The 24,430-nt window shown below is 50.6% G+C and overlaps 1 protein-coding gene across 1 annotated transcript in view; it reads left to right on the top strand.

Annotated features, from left to right (window-relative positions):
• The first annotated feature begins 1,135 nt into the window (after positions 1–1,135).
• Positions 1,136–24,430, top strand: part of Dpf3 (double PHD fingers 3) — a 269,339-nt gene continuing 246,044 nt past the window's right edge. The window contains exon 1 of the mRNA XM_021653727.2: positions 1,136–1,373. Within this exon, the coding sequence (XP_021509402.1) occupies positions 1,342–1,373 (32 nt within the window). The 5' untranslated portion in view covers positions 1,136–1,341. The remainder of the gene's footprint in view (positions 1,374–24,430) is intronic.

Below are 24,430 nucleotides of genomic sequence, written 5' to 3'. Positions count from 1 at the left end.
CAGAGTTGACGGAGTTGGAATCTGAAAAGTTGTGGGCCGCTCAGCGAGCGCGTTTTACTTTTATTCACTGAGAGCAGTAAAAGGAGAGAGCAGGTGGAATTGTTAACTGGCAAATTCTCTCTCTCTCTCTCTCTCTCTCTCTCTCTCTCTCTCTCTCTCTCTCTCTTTCTTTCTTTTTCCTTCTCAGCCCCCAGCCATCTGACCTGATTAAGCAGCCGAAGGGCGGCAGCCAGTTTTTTGTTTGTTTGTTTGTTTGTTTTACGTTGTCCACGACGCCTCTGCCTTACCCCCGCGACCTGGCGCGCTCTCGCCCACCGGGAGCCTCGCCGTGCCCCGTGGAAGCCTGAGCTCGCCCAGGGTCTCCCGGTGTCTTCAGGGGCTCGGCGGACCGAGCAGCCGCACACCGGGGAAGCCAGGAGCCAGCCCGGAGCGTCCGCTCGCGGCTGCGTCTCCCCTCCTGTCCGGACGGGACCCACACGGACTCCGCCGGCGCCCACCCCGGGCTCTGACGGCCTCGTTCCCGGCTTCCCGGGCCCCCCACCCTCGCCGGAAAAGCGCCAGGAGGGCGCGCTCGGCTCTCCGGTGGGCCCGGGTCCGAGCGCTGCGGCTCGCAGACGCCGAGGACCGGTGGTCGCGGGGGAAGGGGGGCAGCGCCGGGTGACCCCCCCCGAGTTACGTAACGAGCAGCCGCGGCGGCGGGAGCTCCCAGCGGGGAGGGAGTCGCTGCCCTGGACTCTCCAGTTCCCAGAAACCGACCCCAGGGGTGAAGGCGGCCGAGATAAAGAAAACGCGCCGGGACCCGGCGTCTCCGACAGCCCCGGAGCCCGGACTGCAGCCCTCCCAACTTTTACCCCGAAGCACGGCGGGGTGGCGCACCCGGAGCTGGGAGAAGGGCTTAGAAACCGGGGTCTGCAGGGCCCGGAGCTAATGAATGAGATGCAATGATTTATTTTTATTTTATTTATTTTTTGTTGCTGTTGTCGGCACGGCGTAAATATCCCGGAGCGCAAACTCTTGGCAGCTATTCGGTGAAAGTAGGGACACGGGGCCGAGCGATCCGGCTCCCCCGGGCGCCTCCGCGAGTCCCGGGCGGAAAGGGCGCTCCCGGCGCGGTGACTGCCCCTTTAAGACCCGCTCGCTCTCGGGCTCTACAAAAGGGAGTGACCTCTGGGCTTTGACAGCTCCCCTAATAACTACCGCGGCGCAGGCCCCGCCCACCCGGCGGCCAGCCGCGCCGATTGGCCCGCGGGCCGGCATCCCGCGCGCCGATTGGCCCGCCGCTTCCCCTGAGCGAACCTTTAGAACTCTGAGACAGACAATATTCTGTTACATTGTAGCAAAATGGCGACTGTCATTCACAACCCCCTGAAAGCGTAAGTAAGACTCCGTAAAAAAAAAAAAAAAATGTACATATTCCGCGTGGTTTCCATAGGAAGGAAAAAAAAAAACAAGGCGCCCCGCGGAGCGCGGCCGGCGAGCCGGGCTCCCGCGGGCGCCTCCCGCCGCGCCGGGGCTCCTTTCCTCCTACCTCTCTCTCACTTCTTCATCTTTTCCTTCTTCTTTTCCTCCTCCTCCTCCCGATGCAATTCATTTAAAAAAGAGAGAAATTGTTAGGTGTGTGCTCCGGGACGAGGACGGGGGCTCCGCTCCTTCCCGAGGCTCCCGGGGTCTGCACGGGCGGCGCGCGCGGGGCTGGCCGAGCCCGGCCCGGGGGAGAAGCAGCGGGGCAGCGGGGCGGCGCGGTGCGCTCCCCGGGTCCCCGGCGCGAGCGAGCGAGCGAGCGAGCGAGCGAGCGGCGGCGGCGGCGGCCGCGGAGTTTGCGGGGCGCTCGTCCCGCCCGCCGAGCCCTCCCGCGGGGGAGTTGGCGCTAAGCTCCCGGAGTTGGAGGGAGCACGGCGCGCGGAGCGGCGGCCCCCCGGGGGGTCGGTGGGCTCGCGGGCGAAGCTGGCTGCGGGGCACGGGCGACCTGGTGGGTTTGACTCGGGGGCTGGGGGGGGGTGGTGGTTGGTACGGAGGAGGCGGAGGAGCCGCGGGTCTCAGACAGAGATCGGCGTGCTCGGTGCTCGCGGTGGAGAGCCGAGGCGGCCGGGGCGGTTTGGGGCTCTGGCGACCGCGGAGGGCAGGTGCCTCCGGGAGAGACTTTGAGCGGACCGGAGGGGGGCGGGCTGCGCGAGGACTGGCCGGTCCCTAACGGAGCTGCCTGCCTGCCGCCTTCCTTCCCTCCTCCTTCCTTCCTTTCCTCTTTCCTTCCTTCCTTTCCTCTTTCCTTCCTTCCTTTTCTCCTTCCTTCCTTTCTTCCTTTCCTCCTTTCCTTCCTTTCTTCCTTCCTTCTTTCCTTCCTTCCCTCCCTCCTTCCTCCCTTCTTTCCTTCTTCCCTCCTCCCTCCCTTCTTTTCCTCCTTCCTTTCCTCCTTCCTTCCTTCCCTTCTTCCTTCCTTCCTCCCTTCTTTTCCTCCTTCCCTCCCTTCTCCCTCCCTTTCCTTCCTTCCTCCCTTCCTCCCTCTCCTTGCAGTCGGCGAGCGGAACGCGAAGCCGCCAAGTCCGCGGGCGATCGCGGAGCCCGGGGGTGGCCCCGGAAAACCAGCGTGGCTCTCCAGGGGCGCTATTGGCAGGCTGGTCGGCGGAGGGCGGATCCCCGGGAACCGTGGCTCGGCGCGGGCTCCGTGGGCGCCGGGGGGAGTGGGACTTCCCCGCCCGGGTGGAAAAGCCCCGGCGAGCGGGAGGGCGCGCGCGTGGGTGGGCGTTGCGGGCCGAGCCTTCCCGGCGCGCGGCTGCAGCGGCTGCAGCGTCCTGAGCCCGGGCTCCCGGAGTGGAAAAGAGGGTCTGCTTTGGGGAGCAGCAGGGCGGCGGCAGGAGCGCGTGTGCGTGTGTGCGTGGGTGTCCCAGAGCTCGGAGTTTTTCCACGCGAGCTTCCCGCGCGGGAGGAACTGGCGGCCCCGGCTCCCCGCCCCGCCGCTCCGCACTCCCGGCGACGGCGCCTCACCTAAGAGGGAGAAGGTTTTCCGGCGGGGTCAATGGGCGTAACTTGGCCGCGGCGCCGCCGCCGGGAGTTCCTCCGGAGCCCGCAAGCGGAGAGCGCGTGGCCGAGCCGAGCCGCTCGGTGGGCTGGGGAGCCGCCGGCCGTGTGCGCGGGTGGGGACCGGCTCCCTCGCGGGGAAAGCGGCATCCTCGGCGCCCGGGCGCGCGCGGGAGCTCCACACTCCGGGCTTCTCCAGAGCTTCCCACTTTTATTTATTTCTCTATTTCTTGACACCGAAGCGAGCGTGTGTAGGAGGCGGTGGGGGAAGGGAGAGCCAGAGGGCGGCCCCTGGCCGTTAGTGGAATGAGTTCGGAAGGACGCCCGGACTCCGCAGTAACTGGAGACGCTTGCCGTGGGATGCCTTTGTAACTCCGGCTCCGCACGCGCGCGGGCGTGGGGGGGGCTCACGCGCGGCACCTCCGCTGGCCTCTCCTAGGAGGAGTCGAGTGGTCACTTATAATTAGCCGCCTCCTCCTGCATCCCACCCCCTTCCCCCGAGAGCCAAGGGTGTAAACAATAACCGGGGTCGGTCAAGCGATTTGCACCCTGGACGTTTCCAAAAGTCCCGCACGCAGCAGCAGACGCGTCGTTACCAGGAGACCGACCCCTCCTGCTTTATTATTATCATTATCGTTATCATTATTATTATGATTATTATTTAGAACAAGTTGGTTAATAAAACGTCTTATGTATTTCATTTGTTTTTAGAAGTTGCTGGTCAGGAAACGAAACACACGTGAATAAATTATGCATGGGTTAAATTAGAACAAAGCGCAGCCGACACATCAAGCCGAAGGGATGGATGGGGGCGAAGGGAGGAGGAGGAGGGGCGAGGAGAGGGGTTTGGAGAGCTTATGTGTTTATCCTTGTGTGCCCCTCCTGACAATGAACCGGAGCTTTAAACCACATTAGCATTTTCTCCGTGTGCCTGCAGTCTCTCTGGTCTTAAAAAGCCAACGTCACCGACGCCCCCTACAGAAACTGGTCACACAAAGATTTCCTCTTCGGCTAGGGGATAAGTAGCTGTAGTTAAGGGTGCTGGGGAAAAAGCCAGCTCAGGTTTTTGTTTTTGTTTTGTTTTTCATGCAACCCGGTGTAGGACTCTACCTTAGACTAGGAATTACTTTTCATCATGCTAGCTTTTTTTTTTTCCATGCGGGGCATTCAATAATTCAATTCACTAGGTGGCTGGATGGCTCGACTTGAATCTCTTTGCTTTACGTGGAATGGGAGTGTGTGTGTGTGTGTGTGTGTGTGTGTGTGTGTGTCTTCTGTAGGGTCCCCAGGGTCTGAAAACAGCCTTTCTTGGTAGTTTGCCTTTTTTCCTGGCTGTCTTTGATCTCCCCTCAACTCGCTTTTTCCTCCTTGTTGCTTTCACCCCTTTCTCTCTGAAGCTGACAATCTGGCTGCTCCGGTGCAGCCTGTAACTTCTTAGTGCCCAACAGGGTGTTAGAGGCAGAGACGGGAGCTGCCCGGGCAGATTAGACCAGAAAGGGGACCCAGCAGGCGGTCCTACAACCAAGAAGTCACATCTGGACAAAGAGAATTCGAAGGCCTGTGTAATGTGTAAATGCGGGTCACAGCGTTTAAGTTAGTAGCTACGGTGAGGGCCCGCTGGTCCTCAGGTCCTGTACACACAGGTGAGGGCCACAGTGAACACGCGTGGATTTATAAAGGCATGGCTGTAACTTACTTATTGGATTCCTGTTGGTTTCTGTATACTCAGGAAATAAAATGCTTAAGTTTTAAAAAAGAATTACTTATTTTATCTGAGCATGCCTTTAATCCCAACAGAAGCAGGCAGAGGTGAATTGGTCTACATGGTGAGTTCTGGGACAGCCGGGGAGCTACACAGAGAGACCCTGTTTAAAAAAAAAAGTACCGTTTTATGTGAGTGGGTGTATGTGCAAGTAAGTGTGTGTGTGGAGCTGGTAAGTGCTGGTATAAGTGTGTGTGTGTGTGTTCGAGTGTGCTGTCAGAGGACAACTTTTCTAGTCGATTCTCTCCTTTCACTATGTGCGTTCTGGGGATTGAACTCAGGTCAGGCTTGGAAGCAAGCACTCTCAGTGGCTGGGCCACCTCTCCGGGCCTGTAAGGCTTTTCTTGTGAGAGCTAGCGCAGTGTTCGGCTTGGGTAAATCACCTTCCCCCTATCTGCCAACAGCACTCAGACAGCACAATCTCCCAGCAACTTGTCGGAACTCTGCTCGTAGCACTTCACTGGGAATGCCCGCCACCTAATGCCGGACTTGATCATGTACATATGTATCTATTTTTACAGCTCCGAGCTCAGGGAGGAAAAAAAAATGCTACTATCACTTGATTATTCTAGTTAGGGTTTTAACGCTTTAATTATTTGATTATAAAGGAGAAAGTAAACTAGTTGGTCATGTTATAACTGTGATTACATAGGTACACGGTTGCACCAAAACTTTACTTTGTAAAGAGTTACCCTGGCTGGGAGGTGAGTGTTGATGACTCTGCTTTATTGTTAAGGAAGTAACCCTGAGAGAAGTAAATGTTTACTTCATCCGATCCAACATGGGTGTATGTATAGATGGACCTTGAGTCTTTGTCTCTCTATCCATTCTCTGATTCGGATAATGTGTGTTCTAATCTAGAGTGGTTTGGGGCCGTGTGAAAGTTAAAAGCCAGACTTCACTCTCGCCTTGGTAGTCAGTTTGGCTATCAGAGAGGAAGGGCCAGGGGGCCACGTTCCTGGTCCTAATCTTGTCTTAGCTATTTTGGTTGGGGATGGGGTGGTGAGTTGGGGTTAGGCGGAGAACAGTGGGATTGAGGCTTTGTGAACGTGCAGCCTTTTATGGACATTATTTCAGTCCTTTATGGAAAAGGACCCTTGAGGCCAGCGGATGCCTGAGTACTACCAACCCTCTCTCCCTTCAGCCAGCCGTGCGAAACTAAATAGGGGTGTGGGGAGACATGGCTCCCCAGCTATAAAAGCACTTGCTGCTCTTTCAGGGGACCTGAGCTCAATTCCTAGCACCTACATAAGATCATTTCACAACTGCCCTAACACAAACTGGAAGGATTTGACACTTTTTTCTGACCTCTGTAGGAATACACACACACACACACACAAAATAAATATTTATCTGTTTATTTATTTATTTTACTTTTTGGTTTTTAGAGACAGGGTTTCTCTGTGTAGCCCTTCCTGTCCTGGAGCTCTGGCTCGCAGGCCTGGAACTCACAGAGATCCGCCTGTCTCTGACTTCCTCAGTGCTGGGATTAAAGTCGTGCGCCACCACTTGGCAGAATAAAATAAATCTTAAAAAAAAGAAAAAAGCCTTGAAGTCTCCAAACTTCATTAGCACTCATTATTATTTTATTGTTACTTTATGGTTATAGTATTTATTATTATTTTGAGATGGCTGTATTCACAAAGAAAATCAGTTTCTGTGAGAATCCAAGTGGAGGCATTGTCACGGGGTCCCAGGGCAAACCTCTGAAAGCGGTCCAGTTTGCAGACCCTCTGGGGGCCATCCGAGACTCACAAAGCAGGCTGGGATTCTGCAGTGACCGACCTAAGAGTTTACATCTTCCTTTGACTCTTTGGAAGTACGCAGGTGGCTGAACTTGGACTTATCTGGAAAAGGTGGCAACCACCCCTTAGATCCGTGCCAAACACATACTGTGTGGTCATCATGCTTTGTCCTGAGCATCTACCCGCAAGAGGATGAAAACTGAGGTTGATACCCATTTTCCAAAGGGCAGCCCCGTTGGTGGAAGCGGCAGTGGGAGCCGGGTCATTAAACAGGCCCCAGGATCCAGGGGCCTGTTTCTTACCCCAACCTCAGCAAAGTAACTTTTGTGGGTTTTGAGTGTTTTGAAAGTCACTCGAAGGCAGAAATGTAGCCAAATGTGGCAAACCTCAGGCCAAAAAAAAAAATCCCACGGGCACCGAAATATTCTTTATCCCGCTGCGAATTTTCCAATAGGAGTCTTACATAAGCACGACCCTATTTTAAATAGTCTTTAACTATGAAGGTATTTAAGAAGGGAAGACAGAGTGGCCTGGGGGTGGGGAGGAATGACAGGAGAGTGTGTCAAACCACTGTGTGGTCTGGAACTCCAGAGGCCCGTTGTTTAAGCGCTGAGGAGCCTCACAGGATGGACTGTTTCCAGTTTGCAAGTTTTCTTAGCTGCTGGGGTGACCTGGAAGGGATGGGGTGTGGTGGTGTTTGTGTGATTTGTTTTGCTTATTGGTCAGGTTACCGGTGTTTCACAGTCTGTCAGACCATATGGATGAGCAGAGCTAGCCTCATAAAACTGTCACCAAGTGAAGTTCTTCTTCTTCTCTTTTTTTTTTTTAAGCCTGTGATTTGCTTTAGTGTTTCAAAAGCAGGAGTTAGGAGGTGTTGCTGGGGGAGGGGAGGGGACTGGAGAAATGGAGTGTGGAGAATGTCTGGGTCATATGTTTGTGAGTAAGAGAGAGAGGAGAGATTAGTGTCAGAGAGAGGGAAGGGGATGGAGGCTGAGGGTCAGGGGCTCTGTAGAGGCAGCAAAGGCTGAGTGGGTCAGGCTTGGTATCTCTAATAATGGTTTCAGAGAGCTTTCCTTGAGCCTCCCCCGCCCCTCCCTCAGGTCTGCTGAGGCTGGAGGACAGCGATGACCCAGGTCTAACTCTCCTTTAACCTAGTCTCCTCTGCCACCACTCCTCCACCCCTGTCCAGAATCCAGGGACTGTGGTCACCTCGGGTTGCTGTGAAATGGGACGTTCCGTTGTCATTCTTGAGAACCTTTGGTTTGTAGTATACGTACTTGGAATCTCCACCGGAAACTTTTTCCTGTTTCTAACCCTCTCCCTGCCATCCTTGCAGCCCCCTCCGAATGCTGTCTCTTCTCACCCGTGCCTATACCAGCTTTGACTTCGGGGTAAGGGGGAGAAAGGCTCGGGACATGACCCTTCCTGAGCTTCCTATCCCTTTAAGATGAGGAGGTGCACTTGATCCCATTAATTCCCTTCAAGCCAAAACCTTGCTGGCTGTTGGCTGGGTGTGGTGGCGCAGGCCTTTGATCCCGGAGCTTGGGAGGCTGAAGCAGGTGGGTCTCTGTGGGTTCCAGGCCAGCCAGAGCTTCATAGTGAGATCCTGTGTCAAAACAACACCCCCCATCAAATCAAACAATACAAAGCCAAAAATCAAACCAAAACACTTCCTAGGACTGACTGTGGTCATTTGGTGGGAAGAACACTTAGTGGTCAGGCTCTTGTTTCTAGAGGGGGGTGGAAGATCTGGGGGCCCTTCTGTAGTTTCACTCTTTGGGGTCCAGTCTTGCCACAGAGAGCTCATGTTTGGGGTTTTGATGGAGCGCCCCAAACCTTCTCAGGACCTAAGGTTGAGGCTCCAGTGACCCGGCTGTTCAGAATGTGAATGTGGCCTTTTCTTATTTAGCGGTGCAGCCAGAGGCTGAGGAGAAAGGAGAGATGGGTCAGCCAGGAGACTGGTTGGTCTGTTGCACTCAGATAATGGTTCCAGATGTGAAAAAGAATGGAATTACAGAGAACACTTTTCTCTCTCTCTTCTTTAGTATCGGGGCTGTAGCTCATTTCTAGGATGTGTGAAGCCTTCCTTGGGTTTGATTCATGAGTTTGGAGAAAAGGGAACCCAAACTTTCAGCAGATCTCCCAGATTTCACCTAAGCCATCTTTTTATCATGGTTCCCAAAGGACATAGAAGTAAGGTGCTTGTTTCCTTTTCATCTGCATAGCCACGAGAACCTGGTTGCTAAGTGGCCTGAAGCCTGTGGGTCTGTACTGATGTCTCACCTGAGCTTTCTTTAGTGCAGCTGTGGAAAGAGAGGTGTTGAACGGACACCTAGGAGCTAGCTGGCTTATACCCACGTGGGCATCGGTGGCCTCTAGATTGGAATTTCACTGCTTTCCTTTTATTGACACAGCAGACTCCATTGGGGGATTACTATCAGGCTTTTCTGTGGTGGAAATCTCCCTTGGCAATTTTCTGCAAGCCTAAAGGAGGAAATAGGGTTTGCAGAATTTATCAGCAAATTCACAGATGCCATCATGTAAACGCTAAGTCTTAAACCAAAAGAGAAATGAAATAGTCCATCTCCAGGAAGTGGAGGTGGCCCCTTTACTATTTAAAAACGGTGCTAACATAGCCATGATATAAAATATGATATAAAATCTTACCCGGTGGTGGTGGCGGTGGCGGTGGCGGTGGCGGTGGCGGTGGCGGTGGCGGTGGCGGTGGCGGTGGCAGTGGCAGTGGCGCACACCTTTAATCCCAGCACTCAGGAGGCAGAGGCAGGCAGATCTCTGAGCTCCAGGGCAGCCAGGGCTACACAGAGAAATCCTGTCTCATAAAACAAATGAACAAAACAAAAACCCCAAACCAAAAAGCCAACCAAATAAAACAACAACAACAAAACCACCATTTTTAGGGCATGCCATTCAGGCATTAAATACATTTTAACAATATTTATTGTGTGTGTGGGCACATAAACACACGCCCTGGTGTGCCGTGTGCTTACGGAGTCAAAGCACAACTTGTAGGACTCAGCTCTGCCCTATAGCTCCCAAAGACTGAAGTCAGGTTGTCAGGCTTGGTAGCAAGCACCTTCATTCATTCACTTAGCCATCTTGCTATGGTAGCAAGCACCTTCATTCATTCACTTAGCCATCTTGCTAGCCCGCATTAAATACACTGATAACCACTGGTCAGCCATTATCACTATTTCTAGAACTTTTTCATCAGGCCAAAAACAAAAACAAAACAAAACAAAACAAAAAAACCCCTTTCTTAAACACCTTTCTGGTCTAGGTTATAGCTCAGTGTAGAGCAGGGACTTGTATGGATAAGGCCCTCAGGTCAGTCTTTAGCACCAGATAAAATCATACCTCTCTCATACCCCGCTTCCCATAGCTGGAGGTGTCCTTTTGCTTTCTGCCTAAGGATTCCATATGAGTGGAAACTTCGAGTACTTGCCCTTTCGTGTCTGGCTTATGTCACTCTGCTCAATGTCTGAGGTGCCATCCACGCTACGGCGGATATCAGACCTTCATTCCTTTTTATGGCCATTGTATGTATAGGCCACACTTTGTTTACCCATTTATCTGCTAGTGGATACTTGGGCCATTTCCACTCCTGGCGGTTGCAAAATAAAGCTGCTCTGGACATTTGTATTAGTAACTGCTTGACTCCCTGGGTTCAGTTCTTTTGGATAGGGGCCTAGATTGCCTTTATTTTCCGACTCTTTACAAATCAGAGGCCACGGTTTTGGACCGTAAGGCTGTCCTCCCATTATAACACCTCAAACTAATAGTGTTACAGAATCCAGCCCCTTTCCCACCCCTCCTCTAGGCATGCCAGTGATGTTTGGGGGTTAAACACACAGGACACTGGAAACCTAGACACACTTCTCCCACCCCTAGCTACAGGGATGGCCCCTGTGTCCATCCTCGCCCCCCTCCCCCCCCGCCCCCCAGGCCAAGGACTCCTTATGAGAAAATCTGTTAACATGGTGAGGGAGGGAGAAAGCCCCTGGGGTGACAGGACAGATTGAGAGTCAAGGGTAGTGGCTCACTTGGAAGTCCAAGGCCAGCCTGGGCTGCAGGGCGAGACTCCGTCTCAATCAGAAGAAAACAAAATGAAATTACAGCACGGGTCTAAAGAGGCAGCTGAGCTGGCTGAGTGCCTGGCTAACACGGAAGCCCTGAGTGTGAACTCTACCACTGTGCATAAACGAGGCAGAGTGGCACCTGTCTACGAGCCCAGCACTCAGGAAGCAGAGGCAGGGGGTTAGGAGTTCAAGACTATCCTCAGCTACATAGTGAGTTCGAAGTAAGCCTGGGATACATCAGACACTGTTTAAAATATATAGGCATGCACACACACACACACACACACACACACACACACACAGGAAATAAACAAAAACTAAGCCTGTCTTTTTGCACAGTCAAGAGAGCCCACATCTGTTCTCATTTACTCTGCACAAGCCTGCTGCTTATCCTTCTAAGGCCCAGGTAAAAATTAAAAAAAAAAAAAAAAAAAGAGAGAGAGAAAAACTTTTCACAAAATGGAAACTCCAAATGTAAGGAGTTCCTGGGAGAGCTGAACTTTTCCTGTCACAGACAGGGGTCTTCTCGGGGTCAATGGTACCCAATCTGTTAGAGGTGTGCATATTGTGGGGATACCTGAGGTCTGCCCCATGCTAGGTGAGTTTTCTGTTGAGCCCTATCCCCAGCCTGGTTCTCTTGAGACCACATCTTACCACATATCTTCTGCCTGCCTGAAGTGGTAGGTTCATCCTACCATGGCTGGCCTATTAAATATTACCCAAAAGACGTCACTGGCATAATATCTAACCGTTGTTTCTTAGGAAAGGCAAAACCTGGCTCGCCCTGGGAGCTCAGAGGGGGTTCTTTTGATCTAGATTTGAAGATGAGTTCAAGAAAAGGCCCAGTTTCACTCTGGAAGGCCTGAGGCGAGTCCATGCTCAGAATAAGCAGAAGTGGGGAGGGGAGCACGTTCCCTGGAGTGTGGGCTTGGGTCCTCAGCCAAGGTCTGGCTCCTTCCACCAAGACGGTGAAGGAGCAAGAGGGAATGAAAGGCAGTTGGGGCCTGCATCTGCTTTTGAACAAGGAAGGCAACTGTAGGAGGCAGCGAAAAAGAACATCTTATTTATAGAAAGTTTAGGAAACTAGACATCAAAATTTATGATGGGTTTGAATCATTAAGTTACCCCTTGGTGTGTAAGCATTGGAGATACTTCAAGTACAATCTTGAAGCAAGCTACAGGGTTCCCTTACCTCACAGAAGCAGAGTAAGTACAAAGCCATGCCCATTTCCATCATCTTTGAGCAATGTCTTCTCATGGATCACTGTTGAGTTGAGCCCAGTGGGAATCGTCTCACTGGATCTGACTTAGGAGCATCCTTCATCGCGTCCTGGCCAAATGTTGGTTACCGCCCAATGTTCTCCCTGCCTGCATCCAGGAACGGCTCCTTCCAGAAGGACCTCTGGTTTCTGTCTCTGCTTCTAGACTCTTGCTCTTTGGTGGAGTAAAGTAGGTGCCCGTGAAGCAGTAGGTTGACTGTCTCCCTAGGCCTCTCCCAGGGAAACCATTGTCGATGGGGTGGGGTGGGGTGGTGAGAGGGGAGGCAACTGCTGCCAGAGATGGGGGAGGGCTGGGTGGCTGGGGCATCGGGAGCCGAGAGAATATATTCTCTCTCGCTAATTATTTTCCCTGAGGACTTAGCCAATGCAGAACCATCTATTATCATGGGAGCGTGCTATGGTGGTTCTGCCTGTGATGAATGCTAAGTGGAAACAAGCAAGAAAAATTAACAGGCGGCTGCTTCTGTCCACCTAATTAAAATGCATATCCAAATGCATAAGTCCTTATGTTTCCCCAGTGCACACACTCCCCTTCCAATCCCAATTCTGTGGAGGAGAAAAAAAGAAACACGTTCCCCCAATCATTTCCCTTGATTGTATTTTCATCAGGGATGGATTTCCCTCAGAATAGACAAGGGTTCCGTCTTCTAACGGTTAAAAAGTCGCTGTTCTTTGGACTTCAACTGGGCTTGAAAATCTTGAGTATTGTAAATAATAATTAATAATAATAATAATATCCCCAAACTTTATTTGACTTCAGAAAAGATGACTCAAAGGGGGAAAAAAAGATGAGAAAGAGGCTGAGAGAGAAGCTATTTTCTGCTGATTTTAATTTTGTGTTAAAAGTCTAGTTTGGATTAGCGATGATGGGAAGTTTAAAAGTCTTTTCTTGTCTTTGTTTTCTCATCTCTTCCCTACTCCTGTCTCCTTTCTGGGTGCCTTTCCCCACAAACCCTTCCAAGAACCCTTACAAACATGTTTCATCTGCCTTTGCATTTGGGGACCAGTATCAGAAATGCCCCAAGTGTGTTTGAAATCAAACAATACTTCTTCATCCGTAAGGAATATCCGCTAGTCCCTTTGCTCGGCCCATCATTTTTCCCCCCCCCTCTCTCTAAAGAACAACTTTATTCAGCAGTCGTAAAATATTTAATAAAACATGAAACTTGAGTCCCTGTGTTCAATTCACTGTCACCGGCATCTTCGTGCAGGGCCTCCTCCCCAGCCCCTGTCTGCCCTCCCCAGCAGCCCCAGCTGTTGATTTATCATGGCTGGCCCGCTCAGCAGTGCATGGAGATTGCTTTTAATTAACTCTCTTCATTTTTCCCAATCTTCAGGGAGCAGCAGCCATTTAATGATTTTAATATTTTATCTAGATTTATATCCCCCTTATTTGTTGTTGTTTGACTTGTGCATTTGTGCTCCCCGAGTAGTTTTGAGATGGGCGTGTTTATCTGCCCCTGACCTCCTACCCCCAAGACCTTTTCCCAAGAAGGGAGGATGCATTCCAGAGAAGGTCTGCTTTCATGGTGGGTCCTGTGATGGTTTGGATCATAGACTCTGTCTCAGGAAGCTCAGATTTCACTTGAGTCTTAGATGACAGAGTTTATGTGTTAAAAAGAGGAAGAAAGCAAAAAAGAGAGAAGGAAATTCGGAGTTGTGGAAGGCGAGGTCCTTTGGCCTCTAACGCTTGATCTGAAGGCATGAGGTAGTGGGAAGTTGGCCATAACCTGCCTCCTGAGGTTCACTTTGAGATGTAGTTCGAGGTTTATCATCCTGCCCATCTTAGCCGCACATGTGGCTCAGTGTTTTTTATTCTTACAATAATAGATGGGGCCAGGCATGGTGGTGGCATACACCTTTAATTCTAGTATTCAGGAGGAAGACACAGAGCCAGGTAGATCTCTATGAATTCCAGGCCAGACTAGTCTACATAGAGAATTCCAGGCCAGCCAAGACTACATAGTGAGACCTTGTCTCAAGCAAAACAGGACACCAGAAAGCAAAATATCCAAGCAACCAAACAACAACAACAACAACAAAACCCAAATAAACAACAATAACAACAAAACCAGTGATTCTGAATATGTAGCCAGTCTGGGCTCAGGAGATTCTGGGACTATGGGTGTGTACCATCATACCTGGGACAGTAGATCCTTGCTGCTGCTAAGGGTGCTGGCTTTAGGGCAGACTGCAGATAGGTTCAGCTCAGTCTTCACATCATGGACTGCTTCTTTATTTAGGCATGGCTGGGATGAGCTGAACAGCTTCTTGGCAGATTAATTGCTGGTGTGGTCTGAAGAAGGAATCGAAGAGGCAACTATTGCCTTCTGCTTGCTCCTCTGTAATGGTGGGCAAACATGCAGCTATCTACCTAATTTCCTGGCTCCTCCTCCCAGCCTCTCTTGCCCCGAGGGGTCTGCACCTCAGTAGCACCACGCAGGTCTGACAAACAGGCTTGCATGAAGACTTTTTTTTTTCTTTTTTCAGAACCACCGTGTCCACAAAATTCCCCTTTGACATCTGGGTTTGGTGATATGTCTTTGGGGTTACCTGTTGCTAGGCAACTGCCAGCTAAAGTTTGAGCCTGATCTGGGGATTGCAGTGAATTGCCCTAGGTGACTTATGTCTACGTTTAGGGACTTTGATTTGCAGTACTGGCCCAGGCAACAAGAGACTGGGAAGACAGTCTTTCCTGTAGCCTAAGGGTTTTAAAAGCCTAGCCCAGTGCCTGATGGCCACTCAGTACACACAGATGTTTATTTTGGTGATGGAAATGGTCTTTCCTTCCTAGCTCCTTATACCGGAGTATACCTCTGCCCTTCTGAAACCCTGCGGACCCTTTCTATGTCAGAAATCCAGCTACATGCAGGAGACAGTGAGGGGAAACCCAGCCACACACTGTCTGCTGCTCATTTTCTCTTGACCTTTTTTTGTGGCAGTCACAGACCCTTTCGGGAATCTTCTAGAAGCTGTGGATCAGCTCCCTCAGAACAGGTGCACCCCAGTGTGAGCCTCTTCACATGGCTCTTCGGGGCTCACAGCCTTTGAGGAACGCATCTGTGGATGCCCTGCAGATGTCCTGGCTCTTGGGTGACAGCCTTCGCCTGAGAGACATGCAGGTGAATTTCTCAGTCTGAAAGAATGCTTTAATTAATTAATAATAATAATTATTATTATTTTTTTGAGATGGATTCTCACTGTATAGCCCGGGAGAACTCAGTTCTCCTCCCTCGGTCTCCCGAAGGCTGGGATTACAGGTGTGTACCACCGGCACCTGACTGAAAGGATGCTCTGAATCCCTGGTGCAGAGGCAGGCCTCCCTCCGCCCCCCCACCCTATCCTCTGACGTCTGAACAAGATTATTATGGCGGTTCTAGGTCAGCAGTTCAGTGGTCCTCCAGCTCAGATGCACTGGGTCCACATCTGCCTGGTCCCTCCAGACAGCTGAAGTGTTCCCTTTCCCTTTGTAACCCTTGCCGACCCTCAGAGGTTGGTGCTATCCACAACTGCTCTGGCTCCCGTCCTCCCCACCCTCCATCATGGAATTACTCCACTGTGGCTGCTTACAGCAAAAGGCTTTGGAAGGCAGTGACAGCGGCTGTGCTGTCATTTGGCGAATAGCTGAGTGTGTGAAGCCAGGAGGTAGGTGCACTGCTCTGCCTGTCTTCAGAACTGACGTGTCACTGTCCACTGTGATGGCTACGTCTGGGAGAGGCAGTAGAAATCTCTTTAAGCATTCTTTAATTTCAGGTGTCAGGAATCAGAGGCAGGCTTGGATGAGCTGACGTGTGGGAGCATGGGTGTGCTTCTGAGCCACGTCAATTGTATAAGTAGATATAGACTTCTATTTTTGTCTTGTTTTGTTTTTCCTGACAGGGTTTCTCTGGGTAGTCTTGGATGTCTTGGGACTCACTCTGTAGACCAGGTTGGCCTCAAACTCGCAGAGATCCTTGGGCCTCTGCCTCCTGAGTGATTAAAGGCCTATGCCACCACCGTCTGGCTTCTCTTTGTGAGACAGGGTCTTACGTAGCCCAGGCTGACTTCAAAACTTATTATGCAATGATGAATTGCCTTGAACTCCTGATCCTCTTACCTCTACATCCCAAGTGCTGAGAGTACAAAAATCTGTGATCACGCCTGGTACGTGATGTGGAAGGGACCAAACCTAGGCTTCAGTCATGGTAGGAGAGTCCTCTACTGATTGAGCTATATCCCTCCCATCCTATCCTTTTAGGTTGGTTGGTTGGTTGTTTTTGAGATGAGGTTTCTCTGTGTAGCCCTGCCTGTTTTGGAACTTAGTCTGTAGGTCAGGCTGGCTTTGAATTCAAAGACGCACCTGCCTTCGCCTCTTGAGTGCTGGGATCAAAGATGTGCGCCACCACTACCTGGCTCTATTTTGGGGTTCTAAGATGGGCAAAAAGTAGAAGGCATAGACCCTGTGATGATTGAGGCCAAGGCTGAACTCTGAAGGGAGTTCATTTGCCTGTGCTATCAAGGTCTGGAGGTGACGGCAGTCCAGCTGCACTGCTGTCTTCTTGAAGAAAGCCTTCTCTATACTTTGACAGTGCAGATAGTAATTCCAGTGACTCCACGTCCAATGCAGATAGCTTTGTTGGACAATGAGCTGGAAAGGGTGTTCCAGGGTCATTGGAGTGCCTCTCTGTCACATTAGGAGAGATGCTGACTAGGGATTGTAACCCTTGCAGACCCATTCCAGATTGTCTGTGACATGAAGAAGGACTTCTGGGAAGTCTTATCCTTGTGTCTGGAAAAAAAAAGAGGAAGACCCGAGAAGGAGTCAGACTTTTGGAGTTAAACGTTTAGTCCAGATCCTGGTCTGCTGGACCTCCTAACCCTAACCCTCCTTCCATGCAGAAGGCTGCTAAACACTTGAACATTGCACAAAACGCAGGCTGTAGGAACAGAACTGTGCAGGAATGAAACTGTCAGCTCTGAAAGGTCACGTTGCACCGGCTCCTGTGCTCGGAGGGAACGCTGCTCCAGCGTAAAGCCAGACTTACGGCCCCTCAGCGGGATAGGGGCACATGGGGCTGTCCCATTCCCTGCGCTCATTTCCTTTCCGGGCGGTCATCCCAGTGTAGCAGATACTTACACATGCTCTGTCCTCGTTTTATCTAATCACACATGTCTCTGGGATGCGGGGAACAGGTTTGGACTGCTCCATTTTAGGGTTGTTGGGATGAGCACTGATCTATAGACTTCTCTGAAATTTGGAAAGTTCCTCAAGTTTCTTGACCCAGAGCCTACTAGGGGCATTGTTTGCTTTCCCTGGGAGTAGAGATTCCAGCCAATGTCAGGGAAGTCTAGCTGGTTTATGAGTCTAAATTTTGGAGACCTAGCTAGATCTTAGAGCAAGAAGACTCTTGTTTTCTTATTTTATGATCTGCCAAACTGAGAGGCCCCGATAGGATTGGCCCCTCTTCCAGTGATCATTCATTCTTGGCCTTTATCTGCCCAGAATGCCTTTAGTTTACAGGGCCATGCAGACCCACAGAAGCGCTGATGGATGGGACTGTCTTTACTATTGCCCGGGGTTGCCCCAAGTGCCTGTCTCCTGAGTTACCTAGATGAACTGGTCTAAACGCTTCAGAGCTCAAGAAAACACCGGTCCTCTCCCTAAGACTCCAAGCTGGCGTTCTCGTGTGGCCCCATTGCCCAGCATCTCTCCTCGGGGCTCTACTTCCCACTTTTTGATTCCCCAGGAGGAAAAATCCCACCAGCAACCCGCTGACTTCTCTCCTGCCTCCTGTCCTTATTTCATTTCTAAGCTGCCCCAAGGCCCTCTGAGCCACAGATGGAGGAATAATCCACTTACAGCTTCACACCAAGGTTCCTTCTGACCCCCTCCTCGCCTGTCTCCACTCTCCATTCGGCTTTCTCCTCTGCTCTGTGGGTAGCAGAATTAAAGGGGCAGAAAGGGAGGAAGGCGCATACTGACTTTGTCTCTAAGGATGGGTCTCTATGAATGGGAGTAGGGGGCAAAGAGGGAAAGACGAATTTGAAGACGGGAATTCACAGTGTAGACCAGGTGGGTCTTGAATTCACAGAGATCTGCTTTCCTTCCCCCGCCTCCACTACCCTCCAGCCCAAGTGCTGGGACCAAAGGTGTGTGCCACCACCCCTTGTGTATAATTTTTAAAATCAAATGTGTTATTTTTTTTTTTAAATCAAATTTACTCTTTTTTTTTTAAATAATCAAATTTATTCTTTAACAATTTACACATGTATATAATGTATTCTGATCATGTCCCCAACCCTGGTGTGGTCTCCCCTTCCAACAAGCTCCCCCACCCCCATTTTCATGACTTTTTGTCTTGTTTTTGTTTTGTGATCAACTGAGCATGGATTGGAGCAGTTGGTCAGAGCGAGGAGAAGCAACAGTGGCTACTACCCTCCTGGACTCCGCTCTCCTCCATCACCCACCGACAGCCAATAGCTCCTTCGGGAGTAGTCTTTGTGAGCAGAAGTGAGAGGGTAGATATCTTACAGCCAGTTCACCCTAAACTGGCCCAACCAGTATATCTCAGCGTTGTTGGGCCTGCTTAGTACTCGATGGGAGGGAAGGGAGGGCTGATGGTGGGGTGAGAAGGAGAGAGAAAGAGGGGGTGCACTCCCATCTGCCTTTTGGACCCTGGGAACTGGGCAGGCTCCATGGGAAGTGAAGCCGGGGCGGGAGGGGGGAACAGCACACGGGAAAGAAAAGTGATTGAAGATTCTGGAAGCATTTGGATGACTCCATCGGGGGACCCCCTTTTATTTTCTGGAGCGGGGAAGATGAGGCAAGGAGGAGCATGGGGAGACGGGAAAATGTGGGCCTAGAAGGTAGTGGGACTGCTTCCCCAGGCCGGGCTGTAAGTGTGGATCTGTTTGGAGCAGTCCCTGGAAAAGCAGGTGCCTACGGGAAGCTGGCTTGGCCAGCTCTAACTCCCGGTCCTCCAGAGAGCTGGACTGCGTACTTCCAATCACTCTGCTCACAGAGGGTTTAAACTGGATCCTGGTCCTGGGTTCCTATGTTATGTGTCCGTTAAAAAAAAAACAAAAAAACAAAACAACTTAAAAATTCCATTTATTTCTGTGTGTGTTCACATGTGTACACTTGTGTACTACAGCTTGTGTGTGGAGAGCTTTGTGGCAGTTGGTTATTTCCATCTACCATGTGGGTCCTGGGGATTGAACCCAGGTCTTCAGTCTTGGTAGCAATTCATTTCTGCACTGAGCAGTCTTCCCTGCCCCTGATAGGCATTCTGAGTACCTCCCAGGGTGCCTTTCGGTGGAAGAAGAGATGATGGAGATGTTCCACCAGTCCTGACCTGCTGTGAGCCATCAGTCCCTCCTGATTTGAGACAGCCCTGTCTAGCTGCATGGATATGCTACAAGAGCAGATTGGAGAGTGCAGCCAAGCACTGGATCAAAGAGTGAGCTGTTGAGCCGGACGTGGTAGTGCATACCCTTGATCTCAGCACTCTGGAGGCAGAGGCAGGTGGGGGTCTGTGAGTTCTAGGCCAGCCTGGTCTATACAAGGAGCTCCTGGACACCCAGGGCTATATAAGGAGGCCCTCTCTCAAAAAACAAGAATGTGCCAGGCAGTGGTGGTACACACCTTTAATCCCGAAACACGCAGGTGGATCTCTGAGTTGAGGCCAGCCTGGTCTACAGAGCAAGTTTCAGGATGGCCTGAGAAACCAGGATGACAGAGAAACCTTGTCTTGGAAAAAAACAAACAAACAAAAGTAGTTATCTCCCTCTTTTGTGCTTTTAGTATTTGCTTTGTGTGTTTCAAGACAGGGTTTTTTCTGTGTAGCCTTGGCTGTCCTGCATTTGCTTTGTGGACCAGGCTGGCTTCAAACTCGTAGTGATCCACCTGCCTCTGCCCCCCTGAGGTGCTGAGATTACAGGCATGTACTCCCAGCTGCTTTTTTTTAAATAAAATAGTCTCATGTAATCATGGTTGGCCTTGAACTTCTGACCCATATGGCTCTGCCTCTCAATTGCTAGGATTTCAGGTGTGTCCCGCCATGTCTAGGTCTTCTTCTTCTTCTTCTTCTTCTTCTTCTTCTTCTTCTTCTTCTTCTTCTTCTTCTTCTTCTTCTTCTTCTTCTTCTTCTTCTTCTTCTTCCTTCTTCTTCTTCTTCTTCTTCTTCTTCTTCTTCTTCTTCTTCTTCCTCCTCTTCTTCCTCTTCTTCCTCTTCTTCCTCCTCTTCTTCTTCTCCTCCTTCTCCTCCTCCTCCTCCTCCTCCTCCTCCTCCTCCTTCTTCTTCAATAACCTAGAAATGGAATTAGTAAATACAGTATAAAGCTTCATTCCAGGGCTCTGGGTATTGTTTAGTTTGCTTGTCCGGCTTATATGAATCCCTGGGTTCTATCTCCAGCGCATAAACCAATGGCACAACTGCGTTCATGTAATCCCAGCCATCGGGGTTAGGGTTGGGGGATAGAGTGGGGGTAGAGATGACTCCAAAGTCATCTTTGGCTGCATAGTGAGTTTGAGGCCAGCTTGGGCTATGAGAGACCCTGTCTCAAGAAAAAACAAAAAACAAAAAAAACATCCAGGGAGGAGCATAGAGATTATGGACCCTCCTTCAAGCCTGGTGCCCTGAGGATGCATTTTTTTTTTTTTTTTTAATGGTTCAAATAGAAGAAAAGGCTAAAGGTGGTGCCTCCTTCACCGATGCCGGGCATCCCCTGCCATCTAGCCATCTTCTTTCATCCCAGCCATTTCATCCTACAGACAGCTGGTCTTCAGGCAGAGGCTTGTGTTACCTATATAGACGGCTCCTTTGTAACCTTAGATACCGAATCAGGCCCTGGGAAGCAGCTTGTCACTGGAACCACAGGTTGGGGGCGGACTCAAGGGCCAGAGTCTGGGTTCAAATCCAACCTTTATGACTGAAGGCAGCTTTCCGAATCTCCGTGCCTCAGTTTCCTCATCTGTGGGGGGTGACAGATAGCTGTGGCATGAGAAGGCTGGTGGAAGACTAAAGTCAGCGTGTGTAGGGTCCTTAGAGCGGACACATGTCACCATGGGATGGATGCTGGCTGTGCTTGTTTTTCTTCGTCAAGCTGTTACCCCCGCCCACCTACCCCCACGCAGGAACGAAGTATGTAGGAGAAATTATAATTTGGCTGGAACTTCTGGACGCATGACAACATGGTGATTATTATTACTGTTGTTACTGTTATTACTAGTACTATTATTATTGTTTGACTAGATATCTCAGACCAGGCTGGCCTCCAACTCTACAGAGCTGAGACTGACCTTGAACTCCTGAGCCTCCCGCCTCCAGCTCCTGCTGTCGCCTCTAGTGTGCTGGGATCACAGGTGGCAGCCAGCAGGGCCTGCTTAGTATTATCTTCTCCCCCACCTCCCCCCCAACTAATGAATTGCTCTGATCCTGGGTCCTTGTGAAAAAGAGCACAGGTTTCACAGAGCCTGACGACAGTTCAGTTCGCAGAGGAGCGGTGACTCCGGTGATCGACTGGGCTCCTGTGTCCTGCCCTCTCCCTGGGGAGGAGGGTGCTTCCTGCACGGATGAACTCTGCCCTGCTGTCTCACAGCTAGAGAAGGGCTGAAAGTCCCTCAGACCCCAGGGAGGGGGAGGGTGGAGGCTCAGCCTGTGTGTTTGTCTACCTGGTTGGGGGTGTGCTGCTGTTGTCATTATCTGGGTAATAGGGAGCAGGCCAGGCACTCTGCTTGCTAATCCTTAGCCTCCCGGGCAGGCCGGTGTGTGGATTTGAGTTTCCAGAACACTCTTCTGGGGAAGCAGGGCCCTTCGCTGGGCTCGACAAGCTGGCATGCCAAACGCCAGACCCCTGTGTTATTTTTAACTGTCCGGAGCGTTTTGTTTTGTTTTGTTTTCCCCGTCTTGGTGTAATTGATGAGATTCTGTGGCCAGGGGCAGAGAATCTAAACTTTAGCTTGAGTCCCTTGAGTGGGCATGTGCCTGATAACCTGAGAGAAAAACCACCCTGTTTTTCTGGGCTGACTTCTAAATCTCCCTGTCCTCCCCAGCCCCCACCGGCCTCCAGGGAGGAGAGTTCTCAGAGATAACCTGAACTGGGGTGGAGGTAGAGAGACATAACTGTTGTCTGAGACCGTCTCCTCCCTACCTCGTTCTGAGTCCTGGTCACTGGGCACAAAGCTGCATTTCAGAGAGCTAAATAGGATCCTCAGAAGGCTGCCGGTCCTGTCTCTTCTCTTGGACCTCTTTTTTGTCCCTTGCCCCATTCCCCAAGGGGTAAGCTGCCTTCTCACTGCCCTCTGGGGACAGTCCCAGAGAGCTGCTCTTGTTTAAGAGAAGGATCTCTGGGGTGTCTGGTGAGACCTGAGAAAAATTTCAGTTCCCCATGTCCAGGGGAAAAGCCGTGTCTCACACAGACCTGTTGAGGACTTCACAAATCTGTAGTTTTATTTCATGCTTCCTTATTGTCCGTCTGTCCCCACAGGCAGCAGCATAAGAGGCCCTTGTCCAATATTATTGAGTACATACTTTGTACCAGCAACACGGCCCCCATGTAAATCAAACCAACGCAAGCAAGCCCTGTCCTCATGGAGCTTGGGGTTCCTTTGGGAACCAATCACAACCTCACAGCTGTAGAAGTAAAAAATGGAACGTGTGCTCTGTTGCAAAGTCTGTGAAGACAGGAAGAGTGAAGTCGGGAGAACTGTTTTGGTCTCCTGCGCTGAGGGAAAGTTCCCCTGAGGAGGGAAGGTTCCTGTTAGATAGTGGGAATAGATGTGGAAAGGTTCTGTGGCCTGCTGGAAGACCTGTGGGAAGCAGTGAGGTTGGGGTGCTAGAGAAGGCAGGAAGCCTGGCTCATGGCATGGTAAGGCCTGCGAACTTTATCCTGAAACTAGGAAGCAGCCACGGAAGGATTTAAGGTAGGAAGTGACTTGATCCAGTTCATAGTCTAAGTATTTCCTTCCAGTTATGGAGAGATGTAGCAATGGCGCCTGGGAAGGACAGGATGAGCAAGTTCTGGAGAGGCGTTTCTGGGTTAAATGTGGAATAGGAAAATAAGATACAATCGTGAGCACTAAGGACAAGGCAGTAGCTGGAGAAGGCTTTGGCCCCAGGGCTTCGCCTGTATGGGCTGGCTTCCCTTCCTCCTGTCCTTCCAGCCTACCTGCTTGACACGAACTGACACCCCCTTCCCCATCCTTGGAAGATTTTGCTGTTTTCCTCCCGTGGCCCTGCTGCCTGTTCTAGCTGCCTTTTAGGTTCTCAAGGAGCTGTCTGAGGATGTCAGTGTGAGACCCAGGGAGGGACGGGTACATTCCCAAAGGCCCTGGTGTCTGAGACCTATGCCCTGAACACTGAGTTCTGCCCAGTCCTACCTGGGAGATGACAGTGCTTCTGGTGGGACTGAAGGAGGCCATATGCTTGGAGGCCTAGGTTGTCTCTTCTGGGGACCACAATAACCAAGTAGACCAGGGCTCGGGACACTGGGGCATCCTGGTGAGCAGCTGCCAAGGGATGGCAGAGGAGGAAGCACAAAGCCAGATTTTGTCTGATTTTAAGTGCAGCTCTCCCCCCCCCCCCACCTATGGAGTTTGCATTTGTGGACCAACCAACTGTGGCTAGAAAATATTCAGAAAAAAAAAACCAAACATTTATACTGAACATGTGCAGATTTTTTTTTCTCGTCATCCTTTCCTTGACTTTCTTTTTTTTTTCCCTCACTTCCCCCTTTTCTTTCCTTCTTATTATATATTGTTATTATATTATTATTATTATTTTGGATAGGGTCTTGCTATGTAGTCCTTGCTAGCCTGGAACTTACTATGTGGCCTCCCGAGCCCTGGGATTGCAGTTAATGTGCCACAGTGCCTGGTTTTCCTTGTCATTTTCTAAACAGGACAACTTATACTGTATTTGGTCTTCCAAGTAGACTAGAGCCAATTTCAAAAATGTGGTAGCAGCGTGTGTAGCAGGTGTTTGTGAGCACCATGTGTGCTGGCTTTTTTCTTTTTCTTTTTGCTCTACTTGATGCAATCTAGGAAGAGAGACCCTAAGTTGACAAAATGACTCCATCATGTTGGTCTGTAGGCAAGCCTGTGGGGTAATTTTCTTTTTCTTTCTTTCTTTCTTTCTTTCTTTCTTTCTTTCTTTCTTTCTTTCTTTCTTTCTTTCTTTCTTTCTTTCCTTTCTTTCTTTCCTTCCTTCTTTCTCTTTCTTTTTTCTCTCTTTCTCTCCCTTCCTTCCTTCCTTCCTTCCTTCCTTCCCTTCTTTTTTAAAGGGTTGAGTACCCCTGTGGCCCAGGCTGACCCAGAACACTTGATTGTCCTGCCTCTGACCCCTACCCTCAATCCCTGCAGTGTTGGGATTACAGGTATGTCTTATCACACCTGGCTGTGATCAGAATCTTTTGAGGGCTCATGAGCTCCAGTGGCAAAGTAGATATCCACCTAGCACCCAGCAGAGTGGAAGAGGCAGGATCATTGCTATTCATACTAGAACCTTTTCTTCTGTGAAATTCCAAACCTATACAAAGTAGGCAAGCTAGCAC

Source organism: Meriones unguiculatus, chromosome 7, assembly GCF_030254825.1.
Source record: "Meriones unguiculatus strain TT.TT164.6M chromosome 7, Bangor_MerUng_6.1, whole genome shotgun sequence".
Classification (NCBI taxonomy): Eukaryota; Metazoa; Chordata; class Mammalia; order Rodentia; family Muridae; genus Meriones; species Meriones unguiculatus.
Note: the sequence above shows the minus strand (reverse complement) of the source record. Positions and strands in the feature narration are given on the sequence as shown.